This window comes from Ylistrum balloti, unplaced genomic scaffold (assembly GCF_031769215.1).
Source record: "Ylistrum balloti isolate Yb309-2 unplaced genomic scaffold, AGI_CSIRO_Ybal_v1 Utg369818, whole genome shotgun sequence".
Lineage (NCBI taxonomy): Eukaryota > Metazoa > Mollusca > Bivalvia > Pectinida > Pectinidae > Ylistrum > Ylistrum balloti.
The window spans coordinates 16693-30117 of record NW_026781987.1 but is presented as its reverse complement, the minus strand read 5'-3'; the positions used below and the strand labels follow the sequence as shown (position 1 = coordinate 30117).

The window sequence follows — 13425 nt, the reverse complement described above, 5'->3', positions numbered from 1 at the left end:
ATTTATTATTATTTACATTTAATTTAATCTTTAATTACTTAAATATTTTTATTTCTGTTTTATATACTCTAACATCTGTTGTTATCTTTGCCAAAAAGGGAAATGTAAACAAAAACATCAAAATCTTTCATTATACAAAGCTTGTTAGCCAAAATTTTCTCTAGACTTTCCCATGAAGTGCACCAAAAAGGATTTTAATAAATAGTCCTTATTTATGAATATTGTTTGTGTTATATTTAGGTATTACTGGCCAGTTATAATAAGCGTGTCCGACTAATTAAGGTTGTGATAATATGGACATATTTAGGTCTGTCTGAATATTCTAAAGATGGAGAAGAAAAAGAAGAAGTATGTACATAATGTAATATGACACTAAAATATGATCTAAAAACGGAAAACAACGAAAGAAGATGAGGGAGAGAACATACAGAAAAGACAACACCTAGAAAACAGTAGGTAACAAACCGGATTGACAAGCAAAAGCATAAGGGACATCAACAACATATACAGAAGATAGAGACGTCAAAGCAAAAGGGAAACCAACAACATATACAGAAGATAGAGACATCAGCAAAAGGGAAACCAACAACATATACAGAAGATAGAGACATCAAAGCAAAAGGGACACCAACAACATATACAGAAGATAGAGACATCAAAGCAAAAGGGACATCAACAACATATACAGAAGATAGAAACATCAAAGCAAAAGGGACACCAACAACATATACAGAAGATAGAGACGTCAAAGCAAAATGGAAACCAACAACATATACAGAAGATAGAGACATCAAAGCAAAAGGGACACCAACAACAGATACAGAAGATAGAGACATCAAAGCAAAAGGGACACCAACAACAGATACAGAAGATAGAGACATCAAAGCAAAAGGGACACCAACAACAGATACAGAAGATAGAGACATCAAAGCAAAAGGGACACCAACAACATATACAGAAGATAGAGACATCAAAGCAAAAGGGACACCAACAACAGATACAGAAGAAATAGACATCAAAGCAAAAGGGACACCAACAACATATACAGAAGATAGAGACGTCAAAGTAAAAGGGATACCAACATTATAATTTATGAGTAGAAAGGTAAAACCATGATCAGGAGTCAACGAGACATCAGTTCATGTTGAAAGACAAAAAAACTGAGTAGGCACAGTTACAATTGGAAAGAAAAACATAACAAACTGGTAAGAAACCAAAATCAAATTGGAGGTTGTTATGTGATGTTAAAGATAACCGGATGTTTTGATGCCGCAAAAAAGATGGGAAATTCCGATACCCCACGTGTGTTGACATCTATACAGAGCTACATTGAGTGACGTGCCACAAGTCTTTCACTTTAAAAAAATACTATATTTTCTTTGTATTTCTAACTTTTATTCAACGAATTTTTCTGACTTCGTTCTAGGATCACTTTTAATGAAACTTTGCACACTAATGGATAATTGTTTCATCTGAAACACAGCCCCTCGAGAGACAAATACAGAAACGAAGGTTGTCTTCTTGACAGGTATTCTTAATCTTCAGACAGCGAGGTCACATAGAGAGTGGACAGGTCGGTGGTCAGGAGAGCGGAGCCTGGCGTGCTGCTTGGTCTCTAGAATCAGACTCTGTTTACAAATTGTACCGTGCCTTTTATACACATAGGGCTGCGATCATTGTCATCATGCCCGATGGTTATAGCGATCGCAATACCTTATCTTGGAACAAATATGTCCAACTTTCCTAATACAGTAGCCAAAGGTTATTATGATGAAGGTGATACAGTACGGCAGTACTTACTGTTTACCACCTGTTAACATTAAATTAATATTGGACAGTTGCTTACTACTCTGGACGCGATCATTTCAATGATCTGCAGGCCTACACCTGTGCAACACATCCCCGCTGTACCAGTCCACCGACAAACATGTATCTATTTATCTATATATCTATATATTCATCCAAATAGTTTATACAACATGATTACACTTAATTTTCGCTTATTGTTTAAATAACCTCCAAATATTGACTTTGTTACACATATCATATTGTTTCCATATTTTTGGGATGCCATTTTGACGGCAGTTTGGTAACCATATTTAGGAAAATGGCGTCACATGGAAATTAGCAGTGTAGATAATTTTGTATACCTTGTGAAATAAACAACAGGAAATTAAATGGATATTGTGAGAACAAACTATGGATATCATTGTACAAAATGGCCAAGTATTCTCAAAATCCGTCCCTAAACGAAGTCGAGAAAATTCACGGAAAAGGTGTTGGAAATATAAAGAATAACTATCATAAAATAACGAAGAAACGCGAATGACCTATGCCATGTCACATGAAAGAAATATAGGTACTGTTTGTTAAATAGTCAAACAACAGTTATCTAATGTTTACAGAAAACATTTACTATAAAATCTATACAAAGGCCACTCCAAAGTAAATATCTGTTTACCAAACCTTACAACGTTTTATTGGTGATCTAGAATGAACAATGACACCCGACTTCACCCTATGACGATTTAATTATATGATTTGACAGTAGTTATCATCAGACTTGGATGTGTAACATCTAACACTAAGTACAAGGATTTCCCAAGAATAACATATTCTATCATGAAATAACACACAACAATGTAAAGTGACACTCGTATATCATTCACGGACAACATTTTTTTTCTCTGTTGCGATATTGATGGCTGGTAAATCCCTCATAAGTCTAGTCATTACACATGTTTATCTAAGCTAGTGACGAAGATTTACTTTTTGGTTGTCTTCTGACCTCGCTGTGGCATGTTTACACCAATGGTCACTGTGCGCGGCACCAGTGTTTTTGGTGAGATCGCTTTGTCTGAAGATTTCAGGTCATCCATGGCGGCAAATATGGCATCCAGCTTGGTGTTTTGTCTCTCCAAAGCCTCTTTATATTCACTTTCTGCTGAATTATGCCTCTGTGACGTAATATCCGTTTGTATTTTGGCGTACATTTCTTCTGCTTCCTGTTTGATTTTTTCTGCCTCTCTCACCTTGTCTTCCAGTTCACGTTCTAGTTTCGTGTTCTCTACTGTCAATCGTTCGATTTCTGCTCTATCCTGATTTTCATTATCCCTGGCAACTCGAACTTCACCATTTAAATCAAGAACCTGGTCCTGAAGACCTGATATTCTGCGACGCAACTCTTCATTTTCCTTACGTAGACCTACATTATCCATGTTCATTTGAGTCAGTTTTTTCCATCGTTCATTTTCCTTGTCTCTCATCTCGCGTTGTGTGCTTTTCAATTTCTCGTATTTCTCCCTCAGACGTTGGTACTCAACGTTGGACTGATGGAGTTTATCTACACATTCTTTGAGATGATTAATGGCTTCCTCGTTCCTCTGAAGCAGTTCGTCCTTCTGGTCACACCAATCCTGCTGAAACAAATTAAACTTTTCCTCAATTCGCTTGTCCATGTCTTCTTGATAATGGCGACGCTCTTTCTCTAACTGCACTGCGAAGTTTTCTGTCATTTTCTCACAAAACTGGGCCAGCACATTAGTCATCTGAAAGGTCATGTCTTGTTGGACCATATTAGGCACGCGATGTGTCCCAGAAGCAGCACCAGCGCCCTCATTCACATTTCTTGTCTGAAATTGTCAATAGAAAACAGCATGTACGCATTTCTATAATATCAAAATCATCTCATACATAACATTTTGATAAATGTACACCCCCTCCACTTCTATACTTTCAACTTTGGACAGGTGTAGACTCAATTGCCTTTCCGTTTGTATTTCCACAACATTTTGCTGTCTACCATCACTGACTTATCCTAAAAGGACGAAACGTGCGAGGTGCAGTTCCATTCATAAACCTTTAACGAAATAAATCATTGGTGTTGTCTAGGTCAAAACACAAATGACACTGTTGCTTTTTAGCCTAAGTTACGGACAATCGTTATCATGTGATCTTAGCTGTCGCAAAGACGTGCAGATACTAACAAAGCTGAGGTGATTACCTGATGATGAACGACTGCTTGACGACTGCTTGGCCTCGCCTCGCGGCTTCCAGGTATGTATGCCGATGTTCTCGGGATCTGGTACGGGTCTACAGGAAAAGATTAAAAACAATGGCCATAAAAACGGGGTCTACTTTAAGAACTTCTACACCTACTTGACCAATGACATTTTCTAACATTTGCAAGCTCGGTTACCACCACTACTATTAATGTCATTATTAAAGATTGCTCGTGTTCTTCAGGAAATAGTACACATGATGTAATTATTTAAAACATTGTGATATAGAAAGAATACTAAGTATCTCGCATATCATAATATATTTCATATAAGATACAAATATCTCGTTATCTTGCATTTTTTAGTAAATATTTCATATGAGAAATCTTAATAGAAGCAGGGTCTGAAATATTTTTTTTACTTTTATAGGAAATTTTATGAAACAAGTCGAGTAAAAGAATGTCGAGACGAGTTTCGTAAAATCTCATATGAAATGAAAACATTAAAGACACAATTTTACCACATAACTCAGCAAAGATACATTTTGAAATGGGTTTTACATGTGCATGACCTAATCATACGAAGCAGCCAGTTCTTGCGCCTTTTTCGATTCATGACGTAATGTCATTGTCCAGATTATGACATCACAATTGATTTCGGACCGGTGTAGCCAATGAAATACGAGCCAGGATATATTACACGTGTGATATTTTACATGGGCGGATTCGCTGGATACCAGGCGAATTATGTGATAAATCTTAAACGTTTTACAAAGTATATTTCGATATTGTTTTTAACTGCTAGTTTTACAGAGCTGACGACGATTCAACTAGACCATGCTCTGGCGCTGTAACCGAATTACTATCATATATAGTTATAGAGTGTCTGTTCTATCGTTGGAGCTAACTGGACCGTAGCTTCTGTGTGGTTAAGTACCTTTGTAAAGATTATCAGAATATTCTTAATTACCTCTCAGTTTTACTTACTGCGAAACCATCTACTTTCATGGGGCTCTGTTTTCGAGGTTTTTCAAAAATTAGTTTTTCTTCAACATTCATTTCATTGGAAAATATAGCTCAATATATCAACTTATACTATTTTTTAAGAGTTTGTGGAAATATTATTAAGTAGATTACGAGAGCCGACGAAATCAACACAAACAGATCCTCTAGGAAAATGAATTATATTACAATATGTTATTTAGTAGCGGCGAGTCGTGTGACTATATTACAATATGTTATTTAGTCGCGGCGAGTCGTGTGACTATATTACAATATGTTATTTAGTCGCGGCGAGTCGTGTGACTATATTACAATATGTTATTTAGTCGCGGCGAGTCGTGTGACTATATTACAATATGTTATTTAGTCGCGGCGAGTCGTGTGACTATATTACAATATGTTATTTAGTCGCGGCGAGTCGTGTGACCAGACACACGCAAATGTAGTGATGGATAGATATCCAATAAAGATCTTATGATTTTTTTTAGTTTACAATCATATTCAAAATGATTCACTTTCTACAGGCTAAAGCAAAATAACAATTTCATAACTATCGTTCAGTAAATATAAGAAACCCAGCAAAGAATATAACGACATTTCAACAGAATCGTAATTCAAGTTCAAATTCGATGAAAAAAGAGGAAAAAATGATAAAAAGAAAGATCTACAGGGAGTACTAGAGAAAGTATAAGGAGAATGAGACCAGACATTCCAGAAGAATATCAGTCTTCTGCTTCTTGAGCGATACAAAAACGACAAAGAGGGAGAAAATACCTGTACGTTAAAGAATCTTTATCCAAATTCAATCAAATGTGACAAAATATGAAAAAAGAAAGATTCAAACGGAGACTTCTAAAAACGTACAATAGGAATAAGACCAGGGATCCCTGATGAGTAAGCTTCTTGTGTATGAGAAGCACTAGGAAGTATTAGAATGTTCGATATCACAGAAGAAGACTTCCAATGTAATTATGGCCCGAAAGACATGATACGCACTTTTTTTATAACACAGATAAAAAAAAAACAGTAATATTTGTAATTGTTATCATATTAGAAGCTGAAACTGATTTAAAGACCAGAGAAATGTATCAGGCAGATATAGAAAGCTATTCGTAAAAATTAGAACGTGTGACCTGAAACGGTTACGGCCCGTTTGAAAAATATACCTATACCTGTATATACAACAAAGATCATGTAAAATAAAAGTCTTGTAGTTGAAAATGAAGAACACGTCCGTATTTTATAAACCAGCAAGCTAAGAAATCTTATCACATATACAAATTATAGATTAAATATTAATACATCGGATGTCGAAACCCTGATCAATAGACTAAAATAGGAAAATACATTCATGCTTCTGGCTCATACAATCCTTATAATTACGTACGTGTACTTTTCTTACTTGAATCTATTGTTGCAGTAAGTTTTAGTTATTAACCAGGTGTAGACCGTCGTGTACAACTATCGCCTTTATCGATCCTTTGTCGTTTCATAACCCAGCATGTGCTTTTAACCTAATGTTTACGTTACAAAATTTGTCCTGCATTGAACACATCCAAATGTTTAAATACAATTTAATCAATGGGCCAGCAACATGAATACACAAGTTATACGACAAATCTATGAATTCTATCTCAAACAAATGTTCAGTAATGAAAGGATTATTCTCGATATACAATGTTTGGGTATTATCAAACTTGGCAGTATTCACCCGTGTGTTAGAAAAAACAATTACAAATATTCGTATGTAAAATATGCCCATGATATTGTAAAATTTAATGGATAATAATTTGGTAACACACTATATAGTTCTTGGCTTGTATTGTGTGATTAGTGTGATATTGTAATAGACATCTACTTAATGTTTTATGGAGAAATGTGTTTAAATGGTATTAGTATGGATGTGATGTATACATCTTGTTGTGTTTAAAATTGCCTAACTAACATTGTGTGTAAAATGGTTTTCATATCACTATACTGTACATGGCGCGAGTAATATTTTCTAAAATGTTACTCTATAATTTATGGTATGGCGTGAGTAATACTATATTATCTTTACACTGAATGAGATGTGTGTAATAGTGTCTACCACAGTTGTATATTTGATTTGAATGTTGACCTCTTGTACATGATAGTGTGTCTGAGTGATGACTAAAATCTTTGAAATCTTTGTTAGTCCGAATCGTTCTAAGTAACCGCGATTTGACTTTCTGTTCTTTGTCACGGTCGACAGTCAGAATTATTTGGACTAGTTTTATATGGAAACTTAAGTGATTAAAACACGTTCTACCAAAAGACATTGTATCTAATACATACTCTCCTTGACGACCGTGTTTTGTAGTTTATCCACGATGAATTGATGTCTCTCTGCCTGTAGAGCCTCGATAAATACATGGTAAGCACTGGGTTCGGGAGAGGCCAACAGAACTGATATAAACTCGTTGAACTTCCTTTGGTTGGTGGGACAAGCAATTTGTTCGATCTGGTTCCTGTGTCCCATTGTGAGAACATCCCGCTCTATCAGGAGGTCGAGAATTGGGTCAAGGTCAATCAGTCTTTCTTTCAGACAAGTGATGTTCTGTGTAATTCTTTTCTTCTGCTCCCTGTTCATTATAATTCCGGATTTGCTACAAATGTCTCTTTTTAAACAAAAACCACACCGACACAGATCTACATGTCTCCAACTGTTTTCTTCTCTTCCCTGTGTATATGATATTGTATTGTTGCAAACTCCAAACTCCGTTTTACTTCCCGACACGTAATCCAAGTTTCTCTAACTAAATTCACCAGAAATTTCCAAGTCTAGAACGGAAAAGTTTACATATGTCATTCTAAATGTCACAAGACATCGATTATCGATTTCACATTTCGCACAATATCTATGTTGATAGAGAGACGTTTAAGATGGCCATTCTGATTGTCAGGCAAGATAAACGAGCTTGGTTTAGTCGAGACCTCAAACTTGGCAAGTGTCTACCGTTTTGCAGAGTTACCTGGTATGAAGACCCCGGATACGATATTTACTTACGTTACCACTGTCACAAGAACACTTATTTTTTATAATGCCTTGTCGAATATGTGCGACATATTTACTAGACAAACACTTGAGACTTTAAACAACCTACCTGCTAAATGACAATTTGTGATATATATACCACCTCTCACACTTGTAAGTTTCCATTATTCACCACACAATGTCACTGCAATACAAACATTGTCTCGTTGTACTGAAGCCAAAACGACCGAGAAAATCCATTGAATTGCGACTTTTTTCAAAATTTTTGACAAGTGGTATTACAATAAAGCTCTCAGCGAGACCATTTTGAGATAATTTGTTGCTAATACGTTTCAGTTTGAAGACAACGTTTCTTTATATTTGATATTAAAAATACCCATAGTTAAACAATACTTCCGGGACGTTTACTAAGGGCTCACTGCTCTGCAGGTAGGACGAAAGAATTCTTCCTACCTGCTATACCCCTATAGACTGATCAGTGAGAGGCAACTAAATCTGGGATCTGGTATTTCATACATCTTTCTAAACAATTATTTGTTCATAATCGTGGCCTATAGTTGAGCGTTTGTCCACGTGATGAAGGCTTTCAGTGTTCCCCCGTTTGAGTCAAACCAGAGCTATTAGATATGATAGTGATTACTCTTTGCTTAACGCATCGCACTGCAAGAAGCAGAGCAACAATTGGTTGTCGGAGTAATGAGACTGGGGCCCTTCGGAAGTGTATTTCAGTGTGGTAGCACTATACAGTCGGCATGAGTTCGGCACAATCACAACTAAGGAGGTTTGCATGCCTGTTTTCGGCACAATTCACTCGCCTCTCATTGATTACAAAGCCGGATTACTTCTGGCTGTCTATATCCAACAAAAACATAAAATTTCCAGCCACCTATAAATTTGTCCTGGTCAAGGTCACTGCTTTCTATTTGGAGTTTGACATGCTTAGAGATTTCTTGATGAAGCATTCACTAGCATCCGATAACTCATTTACACCAGACACCTGTATCTGTAACGTAAATAACACGAGCACAATTCCAGTCGCCTATAGCAGCATACTATTTTTGGTTCTTTTGTTTACGTTCCAGATACAGCTGCCTGCGTTTACATCAAGGAAAGGACGGTTGCTACTTGGTTGCTACGGTATCTGTGATATCCTATAGTCTCATGTATAACAGTTTAAAGATGTGTACGAATCCATTTTCTTACATCGACAGTTTCCGATTAGCCTGAAAAAGGCCTGAGAGACGGTATCAACAATCCTTCTTATGAACCTGGATACATACCTAAGATGGATGAGCTCGATGTTACACGGTTGAGCTCCCTAAGCGGCTGAAGAGCTGTAATTTTACCTTTTATAAACAACTGGCGGTTTCCCCAGGTTTATTGTTTTAAAGGATATATACTTCTTACACACTCTTCAAAAATGTACACATCGGTTTTGTCACAATAGCTAAAGTGAAATAATAAGTTGAAATTTATTGCCAGACTTTAAACACTGGGGATATTTTCTAGTCCCTGCAATTTGTCTTGCTATCTTGACGACCTTATCTACAACCAAAGTCTTGTTCCGTGATGTAGCCGTGTGTCAAACTTTCTAGTGATTTACTTTTCAGAAGGTAAGGGCTGAAGACGGCAGTCAATTTTTTTTTGCGAAATCCGCTTTTCTTTTCTTGATTTCCAGCACCTCTGGGTTTGTTTCCTTCGCAATCTTTTCGGAGATTTATAGCATTCTGTGCCTAAGTATATTTAAAGTACATATAGATTCTACTGTTATTTATCTGTCTATGTAACTTATACAATATCGTTTAAATCTATTCCAAATGTTGTATAGTTGCTCGACTTCACAACTGTGAAATTTCGCTATTTTATGTCTACACCATTTTCGCGGTGAAACATTTTTGCGGATCACATTTCCAAGCGATTATAAGACTCTGATGTCATATATCAATGTAAAAGCTAAAGATTTTACCCTCAACCGAGAAGAAGTGATCTTTTATAAGGGTGGCAGAAAGATCAAAGACAGGACTCTGGAATAAGAGGCCCGTTCAATGCTACTAAGTTGTAGATCAAATACCGTGACCTTGTGCCTTCATTGAGCTTGGAAAAATATGCTCATTCATCCAGCTTGCTACTGTTTAAATAGTATTACATGGGCCTCGTGGATCTTTATAAGTCTTTTCTGAAAATAGAATTATTTTAACGCATTTTTACTCTTTGACACTGAAAGTGGGTCAAGGAAATTAATTTATAACATAGCATGTTTCAGTTCTCGATCGATCAGAGCACCGTTTCTCCACATCACCTAAAACGGCAGTACTATCAAGCGTCTTTCTAAATCAGTCAATTACCAGATTAATTGTGACAGAGGTGAAATCCGCTGCTTAGATTGGTAAAAAAGCTTATGGGATGAAGGATTCTGGCTAGTTTTTCGTCTTATAGTTGTGAGCTAACCTTTGTCGGTACCTTGTAACTCCAGTGTTTTGTCTCGCTTTTTATGCCTAAGTACACACTTTCGCAGGGACTCACAATGAAGGCTTTAAATAAATTTTGTGTTAAAATTACACAGAAATATACATCCAGGTTTTTACATGTAATCATAGATCCTACTACAGCCTTTGCTGCACCTGATACCGTGTTTTTGGATTACGTGGAATAACTAGGTAATAGATGTATTGAATATTAGCACTCCCAAATACGGTATCTGCACGTTCCCACTGCTTTATCAGTCAATATTCTTGCGGTTGATAGCCTTGAACATCCCATTAACATATCTGAATCCCTGCCGTTATATCAGCTGATGTGTTTGGCGGAGTCGTCTTTTCTCCTCCTCGTCAGTAAAACAGCATATTCAGAGATTGGGCACGATCCTTTTACGACACACTTTCAACCAACAGTTTGTAAAATCGCTCCATTTTGTTTTCTCCATTATTTCAATACAATAGTTGAGTTGAAGTTAATTCAAAGGCGTTTAAAACATTAAGATGTAGTAGAAGAAAGTCTCCGAAACCAAATAATTCGCTTTTACTATAATACAAAATTTCAAATTCCCGAAAAAAAAAAAAAAAAATCGAACAGATTTCAGTCGCACAGGAAGGCGAAAAGCAGAAAAACGCACCTGCATATTTAAAAGCCGAACTGAATTTCCACAATAGGCATTCTAACCTACACATATATTCCTTGTCCAAACTGTTTTTTTGCATCACATCATTGACCAGAAAATGTTACTTGACCGGAAAATCTATCTGCACTTCAAATATGGTATTAAGGTAATTTGCTAATAGTGGTAAGGAAGTTAAAATGCGAAACTTTGGTACAAAGTGTAATCTAGTCTGCATGAGATGTATTGTAAAGACTGAAAACAAGCAGAACTCAATATAAACCAAAACCATGTAATTTCCAAACAATTTTTATTCAACGAAAGTCTCAAATTCACGTGACTGGTGAGCTGGGTAGCACTAAAACTAACATCAAGAGGCCATGATAATTGTTTGAGATTGCGGAATGTGACAAGTCAAGCTGAAAAAGAACAAAATAAAACATGTGCATGGGAATGTCTGTAAAGGTTCGTCTTCATTTCATTTTCTTTCTAAATTCAATAAAACAAATTTTCCAAATTTTGAATTAAAGGCTTCCTCGCCTTTTTTTTTTTACAAATTCAAATATGTAAGCCAAATCGATCTTTGGCCATATGACAATATGACCCAACTACAAATATGATATAGGCAAAGAATCGCCGAGAATGGAGACAGTAATGGTGGAAGTAGCATGATAAATTAATACTGGAGGTCAACCCAAGGTCATACAAATGAATACAGGACACTCCATCCAAAGTAGCACTAATACTGGAAAATGAACAAAAGGTCACACAAATTCTTGACAGACAATCAAAGGTCACACATGAATTCTGGATGGTTAACATAAGATCACACATACTGACTGGACTGTCAACACAAAATTTAACATGAATACTGGACAGTCTATATAACATCACACACATGAATACTACACAGTCTATATAACATCACACACATGAACACTACACAGTCTATATAACATCACACACATGAACACTACACAGTCTATATAACATCACACACATGAATACTACAGTCTATATAACATCACACACATGAATACTGGACAGTCTATATAACATCACACACATGAACACTACAGTCTATATAACATCACACACATGAACACTACACAGTCTATATAACATCACACACATGAATACTACACAGTCTATATAACATCACACACATGAAAACTACACAGTCTGTATAACATCACACACATGAATACTACACAGTCTATATAACATCACACACATGAACACTACACAGTCTATATAACATCACACACATGAATACTGGACAGTGTATATAACATCACACACATGAATACTGGACATTCTATATAACATCACACACATGAATACTACACAGTCTATATAACATCACACACATGAATACTACAGTCTATATAACATCACACACATGAATACTACACAGTCTATATAACATCACACACATGAGCACTACACAGTCTATATAACATCACACACATGAACACTACACAGTCTATATAACATCACACACATGAACACTACAGTCTATATAACATCACACACATGAACACTACATAGTCTATATAACATCACACACATGAACACTACACAGTCTATATAACATCACACACATGAACAACACTACACAGTGTATATAACATCACACACATGAATACTGGACAGTGTATATAACATCACACACATGAATACTGGACATTCTATATAACATCACACACATGAATACTACACAGTCTATATAACATCACACACATGAACACTACACAGTCTATATAACATCACACACATGAATACTGGACAGTGTATATAACATCACACACATGAATACTGGACATTCTATATAACATCACACACATGAATACTACACAGTGTATATAACATCACACACATGAATACTGGACATTCTATATAACATCACACACATGAACACTACACAGTCTATATAACATCACACACATGAACAACACTACACAGTCTATATAACATCACACACATGAATACTGGACAGTGTATATAACATCACACACATGAATACTGGACATTCTATATAACATCACACACATTAATACTGGACATTCTATATAACATCACACACATGAATACTACACAGTCTATATAACATCACACACATGAACACTACACAGTCTATATAACATCACACACATGAATACTGGACAGTGTATATAACATCACACACATGAATACTGGACATTCTATATAACATCACACACATGAATACTACAGTCTATATAACATCACACACATGAATACTACAGTCTATATAACATCACACACATGAATACTACACAGTCTATATAACAT

General features: G+C 35.9%; 1 protein-coding gene across 1 annotated transcript; it reads right to left on the bottom strand.

The window, feature by feature from the left end:
- Nucleotides 1–2765: 2765 nt before the first annotated feature.
- On the bottom strand, nt 2766–7613 carry LOC132544994 (uncharacterized). Its single transcript, XM_060208658.1, has 3 exons — nt 7319–7613; nt 4004–4092; nt 2766–3632 (listed from the first exon to the last, which is right to left on the bottom strand). The coding sequence occupies exons 1-3, from the start codon at nt 7611–7613 to the stop codon at nt 2766–2768; spliced, it is 1251 nt and encodes a 416-aa protein (XP_060064641.1).
- Nucleotides 7614–13425: the final 5812 nt, after the last annotated feature.

Coding starts and splice junctions, on each gene's coding strand:
- LOC132544994 (XM_060208658.1), bottom strand. CDS start 7,613: ATGAACAGGGAGCAGAAGAAAAGAATTACACAGAACATCACTTGTCTG. Junction 4,093..7,318: donor AAACACGGTCGTCAAGGAGA/GTATGTATTAGA, acceptor CTTTTCCTGTAG/ACCCGTACCAGATCCCGAGA. Junction 3,633..4,003: donor AAGCAGTCGTTCATCATCAG/GTAATCACCTCA, acceptor TGACAATTTCAG/ACAAGAAATGTGAATGAGGG.